The sequence below is a fragment of the Heterocephalus glaber genome, unplaced genomic scaffold (assembly GCF_053883595.1).
Source record: "Heterocephalus glaber isolate CG9 unplaced genomic scaffold, H.glaber_assembly_v1.0 deba00001429, whole genome shotgun sequence".
Classification (NCBI taxonomy): Eukaryota; Metazoa; Chordata; class Mammalia; order Rodentia; family Bathyergidae; genus Heterocephalus; species Heterocephalus glaber.
In genome coordinates, this window is record NW_028258294.1 from 32840243 (window position 1) to 32861124 (window position 20882).

Here is a 20882-nt window from a genome sequence, read left to right on the forward strand (position 1 = left end):
TACCAAAAAATAAAAAAAAAAAGAGTATTACGATCATGAAATAAAATTTAGATTCCTATGATGAATGTTATATAACTACTTCCTGGGAGACTGTCAGGGACACTACAATTTCAATCATTACACTATGGAACAATTATCAGAAACAAGGTTTCCAGCCTTGTTTTTCTATATGATAGTATTCATTCTAAGGCTGAAAGGTTAATGGATTTACAAAATGTTTTGATTGCTCACTTTTATAAAAATGCAATAGTCTTGCTCTCCCTGCACTAAGGTCAAAAATTTCCACAGTACCTTAAATCCACACACTCTGAAAATTCTTCCCAAAATATTGGCTTTTCTGTAGTTGTCCTTCAGATCTTTGCTCTCTGCTGACTGCCAACTAAAACAATAACATGCGAGTGGAAACTGTCTCATGGAGCCCATTCTGGGAGTCGACATTTAAAGAGAAAAGTTTCCAACTTCCTTAGGTTAAAAAAAAAAAAGTTTCCTCAATTTTCAAAACATTCTCATAATGTCTGAGTATTTGAAAGAACTTTCCTTCAGGGAGTAAGCCAGCTATGTTTCAGTTTTTTCTTACACAACAAAACTTTTTATTTAAATATAGACATTTCTCTACTTACTCTCTGAAGACAGGATTAAATTTACTTTTAAATAACAGTGCATCAACCATTAAAAAAAAAGATAACACCATTTTTCTTTGATAGCTTAACATAATCTCTACTTCTAAACATATCTTTTGATCGTTCCCTCTTCTTGGCCCAGATGGTTGGGTGGTTATCCAGTCTTTTGCCGTAAGAGGCCTGACTGCCCACGTTACTGCAGATGTGATATGTGTACACTCCTGCTCGTGCTTCTCCAACCGAGCTTCCATCCCACATCCTCACCATATACAACTGACCACTGCCATCTCTCTCACTCAACTCCTTCTGCCTCCCCTCTTCTTAACCCAGCCACGATGACCCTCCTACCTATCAAATATGTTATTCAGCTTTCTTGGTTTGTAATGCTCTTCCTTCTGCTTCGAAGGGTTTGGATATTCTGGTTAAAATAGTATTTCTCCCATAAGTCATTCCATCACAATACTCAGAATTCGTCTTCTTCACAACCCCCGTGAGAACTTACTTTCTTATAGGTACTATTTCACCTCCAACATAATTTTAGTTCCAAGGGGCTGTTTTATCTGCTGCTGCATCTCCAGGGCCTTCATCCAGGTCTGCACATAGCAGGTGCTTTACCAACATTTACTGAGTGACTAAACCTCTGGAATTCTTTCCTCTATCCTACTGATCCTATCATTCTTAAATCTCACCTCAAATGTTATGTCCTCAGTAGGGTATTTACTTGTATGTCCTCATCAGCACTGCTGTGAGGTTTAGATCAATGAAGTTTCTGAGCAGACAGAATAGGTACACACTAGTCAGTGGAGGTGAAACCACAAACGGGACATGGTAGAATCCCTGTGGAATTCAGTCTGTTGGAATGTTACAGACTAAAATGGCTTCTTCATCCTCTGAAATACTGTGGTAATTAGACCATGCCATTAAAGTGGTAATGAATCATGATACGCCTTGAGAATTTCTATAATTGTAGCTGCTGAACACAATATCGTGCAGGGATGCAGGATGCATGCTGAGAGTCAGGTTGTGCCTCCTAAGCCCTCATCAGCTCTACTGCAGAATCCCAGAGGGATGAAAACTGAAAAGTTAACGACTAAGAATACACCCCCTCCCTGCTATCACCATCCTGGTACTGGGGATTGAACCCAGAGCCTTCACTCTGAGCTACATCCCCAGCCCTATTTATCTATTTATTTATTTATCTGCTACCGGGGATCAAACTCAGAACCTTCCACTTGCCAGGCAGGTGTGGCGCCACTGAGCTACATCCCTGGCCCTTTTTACTTTGAGACAGGGTCTTGGTAAGTCACTAAATTGCCAAAGCTGAGCTGAAACTTGTGATCCTCCTGCCTCAGCCTCTCAGGGTGTGGGGATTACACATATGTTCTATCATACGCACCTAGAATTTCCTGCTTTTTCCAACATTAGGACTCTACATAAAAGAAGTTTGTTCTTTACAAGAAAGTCAAAGTTTTGAAAAGTTAAGTATGCCAGAAGGTGATGGGATTTTAACATTTGTTAATAAGCTATATTTACTTGCAAAATGATGACATTAAGTGATATATATGTAAAAATTCTTTCCAAAGGACTTTAAACACACATAAATCAAAATTCTGGTGTTGACTTTTCAGAGGTCTACACATTTTCTGCTGGAATAGATGACAGTGAATCCTAGAGGGCAGGAGTCATGATTTAGGTTTCTGTGCTCTTATGTGCCCCTTCACTACAGAGCCTTTTAACCACAGGTTAGATCTCAGAGAGCCACAGCGAGTTCTTTGGTCCCAACTTGGCAACTCTGCCTTTCAGAAATAACATCCTTACTCTGAAAATGATCAATGCTTATGCTGACTTACTAATGACAGCAGCATTTTTTAAAAACTTCTACAGAAGACCAGTTTGCTAATGCCATTAAGAATTTTTAAATTCTAAAACCAAGAAAAAAAGTTATTTTCTCTAGAAATGAACAAGAACAAAGGTTCACAGACAAGAATTTAAGCACACAAAATTGTAAACCATGGAATGATGGGTGACTCTTACAATACCCATAAATCAAGTTTACCTTCACATCCGGGTTCACACAATCTTTCTAAGATGGCAAGCCTGAGCATGGGCACTTGCAGTAGCTAGATTTTTATAGTATCAAGTACTAAACATAATTTGCCACATTAATTCATATAAAAATAAAAATAAGTTAATAGAAACAAACATTCCCAGAACAATTTATTAATCTTCTGTAATGAACAGAATGCATGATTTTCAAAATCAAAATAGCTTATGTAAACATCAGCATATAGAAAACATAAATTTCTTACATTTCCTAATTTGAACTTTTATTAGTTCTAAGTTAATTTGCACTGTGGTGTCTGATGGCTTTGAAGATGAGCTGCTGAAGACTAACAGTATTTTAAGCCAAAAAAAAAAAAAAAAGGACACATTTTCTATGTGTTTATTTTGTACATAGTTGCTTTTTCTTACTGTTATTTAGAATACTTTATCAAAAAAGATCACTAAAAATATCAGGGATCTGAAAGTTATTTTAGATTTTAGAATTAAAGTTGATTTCAATACCTTTCTGACCTTATCCTGTCAAAACCATCCAACCTGCCCTTCTATAATTATTCATGTTCTACTTCGCTTCAATGAGAAGCATTTCTCCCACTGGTAAATTAAGTTCAAAAATGATTTGGCAGGTGCAAATGAGAATTCTATCTAATTTATGTGTGACAAAGGGAGCTCAGGCAATGATTGAGAAACTGAGTAATGATGGCATGTAAGGTAAGAGAAAGAATACATGAGTAAAGACAAATGTTAGATATTGTAGAAGGCCACAAAACGGGAGGTACTTATTTACTCTTTGCTCTGAAAACAAATAATAAAAATGTAGGCTTTGTGTTAATAAAGTTAAAATTCTTGCCACAGAGAGGCTAAGGCTGGCTTCCAGTGCTCCGAGTCTACCATGACACACCAGTAGGTACAGACTGTTCTTGTGATGACGTAGATTTGTTTAAACTACTAATGAAGAAAAAAATCACCTTGCTGAAATAATTCAGTATTTTCCAGTTTCAATTATCAAGGATTTCTGCTTTTTACTCTTGGTTTCTCAGTGCAAAAACTAAAAGACATAGAGATTTTTCTTAACAGAATCAAAATGCTTTTAAGTTCAAAATCAAGAACCAAGGTAACATTTTTAAAAGTTTAATTTTGGGACAGTGGAGGTAGAATAAAACTACAAGATACAAAACAAGGCCACCTTCCAACTCATTGCCTTATTCAATAGTCCAAAGATCCAATAATCCAAAAATCCTACAATGACCTTTATTGTAAGCTAAGCTAAAAAGCACTCCTCTCAATACACCTACGTTCTAAACTCCCTATACTTGTGAATGTATTAATTTACATCGTAAAAAAAAAAAAAAGACTTTGCAGAAATGATTAAAATTGAAAATGGGGAGATTATCTGAGAGGGTCCAATGTAATAAAAAAGGTCCTTAGAAAATGGAAGCAGGAGGATCAGGGTTAGGAGTAAGAGATGTGACAACAGAAGCAAGAGGCTGGAGTGGCATAAGAGAGACAAGCCAAGGAGTGAAGGTGGCCAGACTCTGGAGGCTGAAAAGAGCAAGAAACAAGATTCTCCCTTCCAACCTCCTTCCTTCACAAGGAACCAGCCCTGTAGCATCTTGTCTTCATCCCTGTAAGAATCAGTTTTCTACTTTATACTTTTTCTTTATTATTTAAAATAACAGAATCTTTGAAATATCGCCCTTACTCTTCTTTCTCTTAGCCTAGACATAAAAAATATATTTTAAAAGTCTACCAATGCTCAGTCTCAATTTCTTTTACTTCCCAAATACTTCTTTGTGAATAGAGGGAAGTACAAAAACCTTTAAGAACCCCAAGGAAAAGCTGGTTTGTTTCTCTTGTGCACTTCTCACCTGCTATTTTGATATTAAGATTGGCATCCAGAAGCAAATTTTCAGCTTTTAAATCACGATGAACAATGTTCCGACAGTGACAAAAATACACGGCTGTGACGATCTGCTTGAACTTGCGACGGGCTTCCTTTTCTGCCATTCTGCCATGGGCCACCAGGTGATCTAGGTTGAAGAAAATCACAGTCAGTTCTCATTTTGGATGCTGGTATAATTTCATAAGTTACACTTAGGGTATATAAAAGAACCCCACCAAACGACTGAATAAAAGAAGTGAAACAAAAAAAAGGAAAACAACACAGTCCTAGTTTGTATTTATAAAAACTCAGTAGTGATAAGAATCTAAATTATTTTAAGTATAAATCTTGTTATGTATAAGTATACTTGCACTGCAATAAGAAAAAAGTAGTCTGAGGGTTTAATAGCATTTTTAAGAATTTTAACACAGAACACTTTCCTTTTCATATCCCCATTACAAAAGAGTATAATACAGAAGCAAACACATGAATGAAGATAAGCATCAGAGATGTTTCCTCTGTTAGAGGGTGAGTCAAAAAGCAGACCCTTAATAATCAATCATCATAGCAGAGAGTAGATATTGTCAAGGGGGAAAACTGCTTTATATGAAACTCTGTTTAGGCTAGAATCTCTTCTGTTTTCTTAAAGTTCTACAGTTTGACATAAACACTTCTTTAGTCACTTAGCAACATGACTACATCTTTATACCTGCATTTGTTGGGCTTACCAAAACAACAAAGTTCCTTAAAACTTTGTTAATAATTTTTATAGATAACATTAACAGAAAGCCAACTAAAGTTTCTACCAACTTAAATGAATTACTTTATTGGCTGGTTGCTAATAAGGTATAACAAAAGAATTTATATGCAATAAATTCTGTAATACTGTAAATCACGCTATCTTCAAAATTTTAAAAACTAATTTGATGGACCCATAAATAATGCAGCAAGTTCTTTAAGAACTGTTCAAAATGGCAGTAGCCATATACTCAATCAATGACATACATATTCTTGACCTATTTCTTCATGAAACCAACAACACATACAGGTCAAGACAGCTGATGGGATTAGAATTGTCAGTTGTAGCACAGTATGTTCTGTTTGAAATTTCGTATAGTTTCATCTGTACTGTATTTTAGTCAACCAATTCAGTAGGGAAAAGGTCATACTTGCCATCCTAAGCACCAAAGATAGTAAGAAAGTGGAACGTTAGACAACATAAATAAATGTATTGTTTGCTTATTGGCTGTAGTTCCATTAATACTATCCAACTGTTTTGGCGAGCTACATCTTACTCACCCATAGAACTGGTCAGGTATATGTATTTTTTTAATCACAAAAAAGAAGTTCAGGGTAAAACATCATCACTAGTGCCAAATCTAAGAGCATGGAAGAAGAAATGGAGGGGGGGATGAAAAGAGGGGGCCACACTGACAATCCATCTACAAAGCAGATTTTGAGAAATATTGAAACTGTACTTTGACCACAAAGAACATAATATTCTGGAGTGCAAGCACTAGAGTAAGTTTAAGAGCATGTCTTAAAAGTAAATGTCTTAACTTACTAACAAAGATGCTGGGTATGGTGGCACATGTCTGCAATCCTATCACTCTGGGAGGCTGAGGCAGGAAGATCACAAGTTTGAGCCCAGAGTGGGCAATTTAGCAACTCAAAATAAAAAATAAATAAGAGTGGGGGATATAGCTCAGGGCAAAGGCCTGGGGTTCAATCCCCAGTAGAAGGGAGAGGTAGGAGAGGGGAAAAGGGGAAGGCCGGGAGGGAGGGGGAAAATGGAGAGGGAGAGGGGGAAGGGGGGAAAGGAGGGAGGGGAAGGTGAAGAAGGAGGAGGGGGACGGAGAGGGAGTTGAAAAGGGAGAGGGGAGAGGAGGAGTAGACAGAAAGAGATCCACCCCTCAGAGGAACTGTTAGAAGTTTATCACACATAGGTTTTGTTTTTTGCAGTACTCCGGACTGAACCCAGGGCCTTCACACTAAGCTATATCCCCTGCCCCCCCTTTTTTTTTTGATACTGGGGATCTAACTCGGGACCTTGCACTTGCTGCCCTTTTTAACTTTTTTTATTTTGCAACAGAGTCTAAGTCACTAAATTGCCCAGGCTGTGGTTGAGCTTGCAATCTCCCTGCCTCGGCCTCCTAGAGTGCTGGGATTACAGGTGTGTACCACACCATGCCTGGCTTAGGCATAAAATCTTTGAAGCAATTCCCTCAAAAATTACTGTTATTGGGCCGGGCATTTAGCTCAGTGGTGCCACTGCCTGCCTCGCAAGCGCAAGGTTCCAAGTTCGATCCCTGGTACCGAAAAAAAAAAAATTACTGTTATTTCCAAGATTGCCAACTTAATAGAAAAAAGAAGTCTTCAGCTTGGAAATTTGAAGGGCTAGAACACAGCTTCTTGTGAGAGTTTAGAGGTAGTGACAAATGAGCTTACACTCTAGTGTGTTTAGGCTTCTGGTGAGATCTGTCATACGAAATTTAAACAACACAAACTCTCTAAGACCATGGAAGCTGCTAAAGAACTGGGCATCCATCAGATTAGAATGCTGTTTTAAGAGGCCATTCTCTAACAGTACCTGGTTTTTGACCCCCTATTTCTTATAAGAGGGGACTCATTATTCTAATAATATGTTTCAGTTGCTAAACTTTGCCTAATTAAAGAGCTTTGAAGAGACAGCTATTCTTGAGAAACATAAAAATAAACTCTTGTGAAGGTTTACCATCAGAAGCTCATTTGGCCAAAGCCACCCATTAATTAAAATGCCCAAGAGATATTCATCTGACAGTAAATACTAATTACCAGAACACATCAAAGTGCTTCTTAAATGCGACAGAATGATTAATTTTGTGATTTATAAAATAAGTGATTTTCTTTTATTAAAAAAAACTATTTATAAACTTCTGAGTACCTTATTTTTCTAAAATGATTGGAAAGTTCTCAAAACTGTTACAGAGGCCAGAAGCTAGTGGAATGCAGCACAGTTCTGTTCTAACTGCAATGACACATTAGTTGTTCTTGGACAAAATGTTCACACAGCCAATACCCTTACCTCTTGATCTGCTGAACAGAAGAAATCTCCATTGCATGCCACAGCCAGAGACTGGGAATAAATTTGTACTTTTACTAAAAGTTGGACATTTTTTAAATGGTCTACTCTATACAAGGAATATTTAAGCATTTTTAATAGATAACAAAGTTCCTCAAGATTCTGTGGTGATGGGCTGGGGATTTAGCTCAGTGGTTCTGCCACCTGCCTCATAAGCGCAAGGTCCCGAGTTTGATCCCCAGTACCAAAAAAAAACCAAACAGATTCTGTGATGCTTAAATGTGATCATTCTATACACCAGTTTTCTCTGTTAATAATTCTGGTTCAAAGGTATTTGTGTCAGCTCACTGGGTAAGACTATAGTACCTAAGACTACACACAGCTTAAAAAATACTTTCCCCCAAAGTCACCCACAGTATTCCTATAGTTACAGATATAAAGATCTACAAATTCCTTTTTAAAAATGTTAACTACAAACATTTGCTATTTCCTCCTAGCTATGTTTGGTGTTCAAGTTTCCTCTTTAATAGCATTGTGCTCTTCCTCATACAGGCCCACGGCTCAATCTCATTCAGAACTTAGTCTTTGCTTTTATTTTTGTCCATCTTATTTTCCCACCCTCCCTGTTAGTTTGCTTTCAGTGAAAACTTATGGGGTCTAGTGGGTGTGTCAGGAAGCCAGCAGTGGTTTTCAGTCCCTCCTGAAAATTGCCTTTCAGCTGCCCTCTGACAAATGGCTGCTTTATATTCCTATATGCACAACAGACAGACAGCAAAAATTCAAGTTCAAATGTAATATTCAGCTTTCAGTAAGGAATTTCAGAGCACTAATCTAGCCTAGACTTAACTGATAGTCACAGGAATTGAATAAATATGGGGGTGTTTTCAGAAGGCAAATAAAATAAAATGGCTCCTGAGTCCACATATTATTCAAAGTGAGGTATATTTTGAACCTTGTTAGAATAAACTGCAGTTGCAAGGAACTCTAAAGAGTTAGTCTTCCAGGCAATTCTGTGAGCTAGCTCTCGTAGGTCCTGAGCACAGACACCTGCCACATCCTCAATCACCTGCCAATCACCCCACACTGAAACCATGACCCTAGTTTCTAGTATTTGTAGATTCCTGTCCTTCCTCTCAAACCTCACTGAGATACCTGCTATATAAAGCCCACCACGCGAAGCCCTTTTCACCATCAATTAACTACTTATCTATTTATCTATCTATTTAGGCCTGGGGAAAATTTAAACTTTTCTTCTATCACAACTCCACTCAAACCGTCTAAACTAGACAGGGCTGAGGGGGCTCTCAGATAAAAGGAGAAACGTTTCAAATGTTTCTGTTTCAAACTCTCATCAAAAGTAAAAAGTCTGAGTTCTCTTTCTCACTTTTCAATCATCATAAATACTTGGCATTGGACTAATTTAATATTTATCTGCCCTTCCTCATGAAACAAAAATCTGACACTAAGGATTGATATAGCCCTCCGGGGTAATTTTACTAGAATAGGGAATGAATTCTGCACTTATGGAAACACTAGAGGTACCAGGATGTAAAGGTTTCTTTAGAATTCACTGTAACTTTGTCCCAATGTAACTCGGGAAGAAACATCTTGTAGTACGTTTAGGTTCCAACCTTTCAAAGAGCAAAAACACACATAAGCCAGTCTCTGCTTCCCCAGACCAGCTTCACTGGAGTGTCAGAGGTATGCCACTAATGGGACAGTGGTGGGAGCTAACATTTCTTAAAATAAGTCACTTTCCACTCTAACCAGACAGTGCCTCCATTTGTCTGCTAAGTCTTCAACTCACAGCTGATTCAAAACACTGCTGAAAAGAACAGACAATAATAGCAGTTCAAGCAATGGGCAGAAACTTTGCATTTCTCAAGATGAATAGCAAACTTAGTCTAGAAATGAGAAAAAGTAGCATGTGTGCTCATCTTAGGGGCTCCTGAAAAAATTTCAGCCATTCCAAGTTAACCATAGCTAGTAGCCCTCTACTTTGCCACTCGATTCTGTCATTTCTTCTTCCTACACCCATGGAAATGATTTCCTGTTTATCAAACAAATACTTCTTTCCAAAAAAGGTCAAACTCTGCTGCCCATGGGCAGGTTAAGAGGTGTGCATTCACTTTTCCTTCTCTCTCTTCCTTCCTCCCTTTCTTCCATTCCTTTCTTCTAGCTCTCCTTTTTTTTTTTTTTCTTTTTAAAGACTACACTCTTGTTAATATTTTAACTATCCTCTAACTTACAGGCCTGGACTGCCACTGACTAGAAGGTTTATCATTTGTCTTCCTTACCAAGAATCCAACTACCTCACATCAGACTCCCTGATTTGTTGCTGCTTCTTATTACCTTCCTTCATTCTTCCTATTACCTAGGTTTTTGGGTTTTTTTGGTACCAGGAATTGAACTCGGGTCCTTGAGCTTGCAGGGCAGGTGGCAGAACCACTGAGCTAAATCCCCAGCCACTTTGGGGCATCTTTCCTCTTTGCTTTCTCTTATAACCAATCCAGTCCATCAGTACACTCTACTAACTCTACCTTCAAAACATACCCAGTATTTATCTTTTCCTCACTTGTCTCCATCCCACTCGAATGCCACCAAACTTGTCTCTCTCCTGAATGATTGCAATCTCCTAATATTGCTTCTAATATCCCTGCTTCTGTCCTTTTGCCCTGTTTCTGTTCTCAAAAGCCATAGACAGGATACTCTTTTTCTTTTCTTTTTAAAATAATTACAGATTCACAGGAAGTTTCAAAGACAATAGAAACAGATTCTATGTACCCTCCAAAGTTTCCCCCACTGGTTAAATCTTACATAGTTATAAAATAGTGCCCAAACCCAGAATTTGTGTGTATAGTTCAATGCTATTTTATCACTTGTGCAGAACTGTGGATCTGCCACTGCAATCAGGACACAATACAATCTACAGTTATTCATTACTGAGTACTCCCGTATAGACAAATCAAGTGTAAATAAACCTTGTCTTTTCTCTTGTTCCAAAAAAAGATACCAAAAGTATTCCATAACCACAAAGGCCTCCTCTGTACTCTCCCTTTATGGTCACGCTTGCTCCCTTCCTTCCCATCATCCCTAAATCCTAGAAACTACTAATTTGTTTTTCATTTATAAAATTTTGTCATTTTGATAATGTCATATAAATGAAATCATATACCTTATGAGATTGGCCTTTTTCATTCACCATAATGTCCTTATGATTCAACAAAGTTGTATATATAAGTTGTTTGTCCCTTTTTATTGCTGAGCAGTATGGCATGACATAGATGTACAACAAACAGTTGCTTATCCAATCATCTACTAAAGGCCATTTTGATTGTCTCCAGGTTTGGATATTAAAAAGACAGATAGTATGAACAACTGTGTACAAGTACTTGCATGAACAGAGCTTTGCATTTCTATGAGCCAGGACAGTTCTTTTAAATCCTCAGTCAGACCATGTCATTCTTCAATCCTTCAATGGAGTCCCAGCTCATGACCTATTTAACCTCACCTGCCAATCTGTCCCCTTGCTTTATCTCAATACTTTTGCCTCGCAACCTTTGTTCTTTCTACTCTTACTACCTGAAATGCTCTTCCCCCAGATATCTGCATATTTTACAAAAATATAACCTCACGGGGACCTTTCCTCACCACCCTTATCTCAATTGTCAACTATCCCCCTAATATTTTATATCCATGTCCCCTTTGCATTTTATCATTTTTTAAGAAACTGCACATTTTACTTATTTAGTTTGGGTATTGTTTGGCTCCCCCACTAGCAAGCAAGCTTTGTGAAGGCAGAGATATTTTTCTATTTTGTTCACTACTGTTTCCAGTACTTACAACAGTATCTGACACATATAAGGCACTTATACATTGAAAGAAAAAAGCATGACTCAATGAATTTCTATCTTAGCTTCTGAAAACTATATTCTAGACTTCAGACTTTTTTTAAGCCAAATTAATGCTCAATCAAATATTATTAAAGTCTTAAATGTATTTAAGTCTTCCCAAGTAATCCAAAGAAATACACTAACATTTATGAACTATCTTCACTTAAAAGAGCCTGCCAGGGATGTAGCTCAGTGGCACCATGCCTGCCTGGCAAGTGCAAGGTCTTGAGTTTGATTCCTGGTGTCAAAAAAAAAGTCTATACTAGTATAAAAACAAAAAGTAAAATAAGTTTTCTGTCATCTTTCCTTTTGAGGAACCACAATTTTTTTGTAAGAGTATCTTATAATCTTAGTTTGACTTTTTTAACTAAAACAATTTCTATCTTTCTTCTATGCATCCTTACTCCTACATACAAAAGAGTGCTCTCGATATGATGAATGTGAGATAGTTATAGATTAACTCAAGGGATATCAGAGAAAAGACTATAGTCATCCTTGATACCTGCAGGGGATTGGTTTTAGGACTCACTAGGATATAGAAATTTGCAAATGGTCACATCTTTATATAAAACGCCATAATATTTGCACACAATCTATGTACATTCTCTAGTAATACCTAATACAAAGTAAATGCTATATAAATAGTTGTTATACTTTATTGGTTAGGAAATAATCAGAAAAAGTCTTCGTATTCAGTACAGATGCAATTTTTTTTTTTCAAATACTTCCAATCTGTGGCTGGCTGCAGAACCCACAGATACAGGGGGCCAACCATATCAGCTCTTACAGAAACAAATTGTTTTTGACTATTCACTCTTCCACTAAACAAGATTTACAAATTAAGTACTTTTAATGTTGTCTTTATAAAAAACTGTTCTTTTCTTCTGATATTAAGTCCATTCTCATTAATGTATATGGGGAGATTTATTTACTGACAAATCTTATAAATTTCTTCTATAAAATATTTCTTTAAAAAGCCATGAGTCCAAGTAGCCTATGAAAAAGGATCCTACATATTCGGAAGTGTCTCTCAAGAATGCTCTTTTCATTTTTCTGAGGCAGTATGAATGTTTCTCATGCCACACCAATTTATTGGCAATGGCTGGTTGGCTAATTCTGTAATAGGAGGTTTCTACTCTTTATCCCAAGGTGCAGGAAATAGGTATAGTGTGCTTCCATTTGTGTAGGAAGAACAGGAACTACAAGTATCATGTCTGTATATATTTTTATATTTTTCAAAAAGAATTAAATGTTTAAGTGAAAAACTTATAAAAATGTTTTTTTATACAGGGATGGAAAATGGATGGAAGCTGTACCTCTTCGAATGTACCCTGTTTTATAGCTTCAACTTTGAAAACAAAATGTCTTGCATTCTGGATCCAATCAAAACAATTCAGAATTTAATCAAAAAGAAGAAAAAGTAATTTCTAAAAATTGAAAGAAAGCTGTAAAAAACCAAAACAAAACAAAGTAAACCTAACTATTTAAAGCTGTGCATAATCACTCAGGAAAAAAATTTAAGTGCATAAAAATGTAGTATCTTGCTTATATATCCTCGCTATGGTTTGAATTTGGGGTACCTCCAAACTTTATGTTGAAAATGTAATCTCCAACCAATAGTATTAACAAGGGCCCTTCAGGAGGTGATTATGTTATAAGGGCTATGTCCTCCTGAATGAGATTAGTGCCTTTATAAAAGTGTTTAAAGTGCCCACCTGTACCTCAGCTACTAGGGAAGCGGAGGCAGGAGGACTACAAGTTCAAGGCCAGCCTGAGCAATTTAGTGAGACTGTTTTAAAATAAAAAGGGCTGGGGATGTAGCTCCATGGTAGAGTGCTTGCGTAGGGTAAGATGCCAGGTTCCATCTCCAGAAATGCCAAAAAGAAGAAAGAACCAAGGTCACCCCTCATCTCTCTTTTACCAGGTGAGGACCCAAGAGCGAGACCCTAAATGAACATGAAGTAGAGAGCGAGACTTTACCAGACACCAAAGCTGCTGGTGCCTAGGACTTCTTGGCTTCTAGAACTGTGAGGAATAAATTGTTATTATTTATAAATAGTAACACCCAGTATAAGGTATTTAGTTATAGCATCCCAAAGGAACTAAGAAAATTCTTCACTGAATATAACCCAAAGACAAAAAGCACCGATAATCTCCTTGTTATATGTAATACTACTGATGTAACTTTGAATCAGTTAAACTCTCCCTTGGTTGCTTGTACCAAATGGAACCACAGTTTTGGGCATAAGAGAAAGAGATACAAAGATATGATATGTAAGAAGTGAAAATGTTGAGATCTTACATTTCAGTTGGAATGTTAGTGTAAATTCATGTTTCACTTTTCCCTATGTAAGATATAGCTCTGTCCCCTGAAAAACATCTGTAAGCAATGACAATCCAGTGGTATTAATGAGCATCTCTGGTACCCACATTCTGTCTCTAAATGTTATTTTCCACTTGAAGGAACCAGAGCACAGTGACGGTGAACCTTTTAGAGACGAGTGCCCAAACTGCAACCCAAAACCCACTTATTTATCACAAAGTGCCAACACTGCAATTAAACCTGAATGTTGAGGGTTTAGTTTAGAAAAATCAACTCATACATTAACATCTTTTGTCTTAAAAGAAAAACAACACCTGTGCCACTACCACTAGTATAGGACATCTTATGTGAAAGGAGAGATTACTGAGATCACAGACAGAAAAGACACAGAGGCTCTCACTGGTTTAGAGGGATAATCTAATTACCAAAAGAATAAAAACTCATTTAACTAGGTATGTGGCACATGGTATAATCCCAGCACTTGGGAGACTGAAGCAAGAAGATCATCATGAGTTCCAGTCCAGAATGGGCTACATAGTGAATTCAGGGCCAGCCTGAACTACGTACAAGACCTTATGTCAAAAAGCCCAAAGGGGGATGTAGGAATAAAGACTCAACCCAGGTATCCCTGCGCTCTCTGCACCATGGGAAGCTGAGGCAGGAGGATCTCAAGTTCAAGCCCAGCCTGGACAAATTAGCAAAACTTGTCTCAAAATTTAAAAAAAAAAGCTGGGGATATAGCTTATCATGAAGGACATGGGTTCATTCTGGAGAAAGGAAGGGGTGTGCAAGAGGATGACAGGACACCCAACTCAATGGACTGAAGCAGACCAAATGTATTAAAGTCCATGTAATCACAATTATATTAGGAAACAAATAAAATCAAGCTTGCCAATCTCTACTGGAGACTGCTAGGGCACCAATTCATTACTCCAAAATCTGATATATGACAGAATCAAGCATTTATACTGTCTTTAAGTTTTAAATAGCTGATAAGGAGAATTATTTACAGAAGAATCATAGCTAATAAATGTAAAAAGGATATGAATTTTTAAAAATCACCATTTTGCATTATACAATGAAATAATGTATTTAGGCAACTAAATAATAAGGGTAGCTAAAACATTCAGCCAAAAGTTGACAGCAAATTTTGCAAGAGATGGGTTATGTGAAAAAAAAAAAAAAAAGTTTAAAAAAAAAAAGAGATGGGTTATGTGAACAAGGCCTAAACCTACAGACTATTCTAAATATCACTGAGAATGAGAAAAGTAGGCAATTTACAACATCCAGAGTGATGCAACAGGAAACTATGAAGGATTCTTCTCCCCACCTCCCCAAATTTCAACCTTTAGTCAGTCAACCAGTTTTCTAAATATGGTGACCACTTTATTTTTTTTTTATTTTTTTTTGGTACCAGGGATTGAACTCAGGACCCTGTGCTTGCAAAGCAGGTGGTGGCACCACTGAGCTAAATCCCTGGCCCTTGACAACCACTTTAAAAGGAAGAGTGAGGGGCCAGGGATTTAGCTCAGTGGCACCACGCAAGGTCCTGAGTTCAATCCCCAGTACCAAAAAAAAAAAAAGGAAGAGTGAGCTGAAAAAATATTCCAATGACACAAAAAAGATGCGATTCCAGGGGCCAGGGATTTAGCTCAGTGGTTCTGCCGCCTGCCCTGCAATGGGAAGGACCTCAGTTCGATCCCCAGTACACAAACACACATATACACACACACACACACACACACAGATTCAATTCTAGCTGGGCGTGGTGGCACACGCCTATAATCCTGCACTCAGGAGGCTGAGGCAGGAGGATCTCCATGAGTTTGAGGTCAGCCTGGGCTATATAGCAAGAACTTGTCTCATAAATAAATAGATATTAAAAAGATAGCATTCTAAATATAAAATGTAAGAAATTTTATAACAGTTTCTTAAATAAATGGCACAGGAAAAAGTATATGCTGGAAGAGGAAGAAGACTGACATAGATTATACAAAATTTAAGATATTTATCAACTAGAGTATTTTACATTATGATTTGAACAAACTATAAAAAGTTATTTTGAGATACCTATAGAAGGCTAAATATGCCCTGATTATTACAAGACAGGGAGAAATTATTGTTAATGCTATTTCTATGGTCTAGATTTAAGACTGTTCCCCAAAAATCTCACGTGTTCAGAGGTGGGGCTTTTGGAGGGGTGATTGGATCATAGGGTGCTATACACACAAGTGGATGAATCCACTGATGTGTTCATAGCTGACTCGCTGTTAGGAGGTAGTTGGAGGCAGGTCACCATGGGGAGTATGGTGGCCTGGAAAGGTATATATCTCCCTCCCCAGCTCCTCCCTTCTCTTTTTGCTTCCAAAATGAGATGGGATGAGCAGCTCTGGCCTTCCCAGGTCCCTCCATGCTGTTTCTGCCCTGGAGCCAACTTACTATGGAGTGAAAACATGAGCTAAAATAAACTTCTCCTCTTTTAAGTTGTGGGTGTCAGGTATTTTGTTCCAGCAACAAGCAAGTGACTAAAACAGCTGTTGAATGTAAGAATGGTATAGATTTTAGTTTTGATTATGAAAGAGTAACTGATGTTGGATTTAATCTAACCAACTATAAAAGTTGGACTGTTTGTAGACATCGGATAGTAATAAAGAGCTACAATTCTTCAGAGAAAGGAAAAGAGGCGAGCCCTCACTGACACTGAAACACTACATTCAAGGAAAAGTATCCAAGCAAAAAGAAGTAGGTTAGAGCGGAATAAACAGAAGTCAGAGGTAGGGAATGCTATGACTGGTAGATTTGAGGTGGCAGGATAGTAGAGAAAAGGAAAAGTAGAAAAGAAGCATCAAAACTTCTCAAGAAATTCCATTCAGGCCAACTCCCAAACTGCACTTGTACAAAGCAAGACTATAGGAGACCTGGTAGAAAAACACTGCTGAGGATGAGAGCTAAACAGAAATCTTCAGAGGTTATATACAGTATTCAGAGGATGGTAGATTTTGGGTTGAGCTTGAAAGGCACTTAAGTGAGAATGCAGAAAACTGTACCCTTGGAATAATGGCCAAGAGCACTTACAAAGTACAATCACCCCAATAAACCCTAAAATCAAGCCACAATAGGATCAAGATGATCCATATGCAATTAACTGTCTGAGAGAACAAACTTGGACCTATAGAAGGTAACAATCCAGAACCCTACAACAATCAGTCATCACAATGAAAAATCACCAAACATGGAAAGAATCAGGAAAGGTAACCAATAAACAAGACATTAAAGTCAATGAAAAAATTAAAAAATGATTCAGATAATGGAGTTAGCAAACAAAGACTTATAAAACTATGATTACTATGTTAAAGAAAACATGTAACATGTACAAAAAGGATGAAGACTTTTCAAGGGAGAATTAGAATCTCTAAACTATATATAATCTATAAATATACAGTCCGATACTGCAAAATACATGAAATTAGGAACTTATTAGATGGATTTAACAGCTAGGCACAGCAAAAGATAGGATTAGTGATCTTGACACAGATATTATAGATTTTTAAATTCTCATATATTAGGGGCCGGGGATTTAGCTCAGTGGTTTTGCCGCTTGCTGCGCAAGCGCAAGGACCCGAGTTCGATCCCCAGTACCATTCAAAATAGCTTCAAGAAAAATTAAATACTTAGGAATTAACCTAACAAAAGTACAAGACCTCCATAATGAAACTATAGTACTTCAAAAAGGGACATCAAAGAGGATATGAGAAAATGCAAAGATATTTCTTGTTTCTGGATAGGCAAAACCAATATTGTTAAAATGGATATACTTTCAAAAGTGATATATAGATAAAATACAATACCAATCAAAATAAAAACAGTATTCTTGAGACCTTGCTTGGTGGTTCTAAGCAAGAATGCACAGCTACCTGTATACCCTTGGCCAAGGAAATGGTCTTGCTCTGTCGGGGGGTGGTCGTCCTCTTCAACCCAACCCACAGCTTCAGGAGGGAGGCACAATGGAGCAGTGAGGAAGGAAGGAGACACTGCCTAGCCAGCCAGGTCAGCCAATCAGCACTGGCAATCAATGGGGTAATAGATGTTGCAGTTAGAGTGCCCTCACATCCACTAACAGCATTTTTCACACAACTAGAGAAAACTATCCTAAAATTTATTTAGAACCAGAAAGAGACACAGAATAGAAAAGCAATCCTGGAGCTGGCAGGTGGCACACACCTGTAATCCCAGCACTCAGGAGGCTGAGGCTGGAGGATTGCCAGGAGTTCAAGGCCAGCCTGGGCTACATAGTGAGTTAAAGTACCACCTGAACCATATAGTGAAACCATGTCTAAAAAAAACCAAAAAAAAGTTTTTTTGTTTCAAAAATTAGAAAAAAGAAAAATAGGTCCAAGCATGTAGCTCACTGGCACCATGCCTGCCTGACAAACGCAAGATCCTGAGTTCAGTTCCCAGTACTGAAAAAAACAAAAAACAAAACAAACAAACAAACAAAAAACCCAGAAAAAAGTAAAGCAATCCTGGTCAACAAGAGCAAAGAAGAAAGCATCACAATTCTAGATTTGAAGTTATATTACAAGGGCACCATGGTAACAGCATGGTACTGACACAAAAACAGATACATGGAAAAAAAAAACCAGATACATGGATCAATAAACAACACTAGGCACATTCAACCATCTGATCTTTGACAAAGGGGTCAAAAACATACACTATTCTTTCTTTTTTTTTTTTTGGTACCGGGGATTGAACTCGGGTCTTTGCGCTTGCGCAGCAGGCGGCAAAACCACTGAGCTAAATCCCCAGCCCAACATACACTGCTCTTACCTCATCACAAACTGAGGGCCAACCTGGGCTACATGGTGAGACCCTATCTCAAAAAGAACAGAAAAAGAAAAAACCTTCCAAAATAAAAGACCCAATCAAAAAAAAGGCAACTGAAATGAAGAAACACTTGTCAGAAAAAGTAGAAATGGACAATAAATACATGAAAAGTTTAACAACTCTGGCCACTAGAGAAATGCAAATTAAAACAACACTGAGATTCTATCTTATTCTAGAAAGAATGACTATCATCAAGAAATCAAATGGTAACAAATGCTGGCGGGGCTGTGGAGGAGAAAGGAACTTTTCTACATTGTTGGTGGGAATGTAAACTAGTACAACCACTATGGAAATCAGTATGGAGATTCCTCAAAAAATTAAAACTAGAAATTCATTTGTCTCAGCTTTTCCCCTTCTAGGTATCTTCTCCAGAGAGTTAAAGACGTCATAATATAGTGTAAATGCAAAATCCACACTTATCGGAGCACAACACATAATACCTAAGTTTTGGAAGCTGCCAACATGTCCATAAACAGATTACTGGATAAAGAAAATGGGGTACTTAACACACAGTGGAGTACTACTCTCCATAAAGAAGGATAATCTTTAGTCATTTGTAGGAAAATGGATGTACTTTGACACAATGTTACGTGAAATAAATTACACACATGAAATTAAATCACATAGTTTCTCTTATATAAGAAACCCAAAGTATAAATAACTTAAAGGGCAAAATAAAAGATAAGAAAAAACGGAGATCTTTTGCAAAGATGATCAAGGGATGGAGGAGGGAGGGAAGAGAGGGAAGGGAAAATAAAAAGAATTAAGATGTGTTATGTACATGTAAAAATTCATGATGAATGCAATCACTATATATTGTAATCATGTACTAATAAAATTTTTTTTTTAATTTTAGAAACAAAAAGTACTAAGTATTTGAGTGAAGTCATACGATGACTTGAATTTGCTTTAAAATACTTTATCTTAATTTTAAAAAGTTATCAGAAAGAAAAACAGAAAATGTTGGTAACTGTCAAAACTTAACAATGAGGGCCAGAGATTTAGCTCAGTGGTTTCACCGCCTGCTGCACAAGCTCAAGGACCAGAGTTCGATCCCCAGCACCAAAAAAAAAAACTCCCCCCCAAACACAACTTAACAATGAATAAATTAGGGTACATTATATTATAATCTTTCCTCCTTTTCCCCATATATATATATAGGAAAAGCCCTTCAGTAAAAATGAAATCTTCTATTCATATACTTATATTCTTCATAACAGCATTATACACAAGAGCCAAAATGGGGAGTTACTGTTTAAAACATGTAGGATTTCCATTTCACAAGATGGGAAAGATTTCTGTGGATAAGTCACTGAATGGTGTTGGAACCAAAACAAGGTGAATATACTTAATGTCACTGAAATATAAATTTTTAAATGGTTAAAATACTTTTATGACCAGGAGTGGTGGTGCACACCTGTAATCCCAGCACTTGGGAGGCTGAGGCAGGAGGACTGCTGTGAGTTTGAGGCCAGCCTGGGCTACACAGTAAGTTCAAGGCCAGCCTGAACTAACAGCAAGACCTTGTCTCAAAAACCCAAACCAAACCAAACTAAACCAAACCAAAAACTTGTATGAGTATTTCTCCAAAATGTTCTGAAAAATTAGAATCCCTCTCCTTCTCCCTCTCCCTCTCTGTCACTCACACTCACACACACACACACACACACACACACACACACACACTATCTTCAGGACATCAAAGTTTAAAGGCACACTGAAACGTACCACATTAATTCCAATATGACATAAAATCCCTTTATATAAATCAAGTATTTATAAAGGTTATGATTTTAAATCTTTTATTTTTCTATTTGTATCAGTCAGCATTCCTGTCACTGAGACAAAATACTCAATAGCCTCAACTTAGAGGACAGGTTATGTTGTTTGGTTCAGTTTCAATGGGTTCAGTCCATGGTCGGCAGGCTCCAAAGCAGAAATGGGCATGGTGAAAATGCATGGCAGAGGTAAGCTGCTCACCTGTGGTGGCTAGGAAGCAAAGAGAGAGAAAGGGGGACCCAGGGACAAGAACACACCCTTCCAAGTCACACACCCCCAGTTACCTACCTCCTTTGACTAGGCTCCCACTTCCTAACTTTTAGGGGGCAGTTTAGAGCCTAAACTATAATATTCCACTCCTGGCCCCTAAAAGGCT

The 20882-nt window shown here is 37.5% G+C and overlaps 1 protein-coding gene across 9 annotated transcripts in view; it reads right to left on the reverse strand.

The window, feature by feature from the left end:
- Positions 1-20882, reverse strand: part of Sik3 (SIK family kinase 3) — a 266673-nt gene that overhangs the window by 62419 nt on the left and 183372 nt on the right. For all 9 annotated transcript variants that reach the window (XM_021237700.2, XM_021237699.2, XM_021237698.2 and 6 more), the window contains one exon: positions 4550-4711. In XM_021237700.2, coding sequence (XP_021093359.1) covers positions 4550-4711 — 162 coding nt within the window. The remainder of the gene's footprint in view (positions 1-4549; positions 4712-20882) is intronic.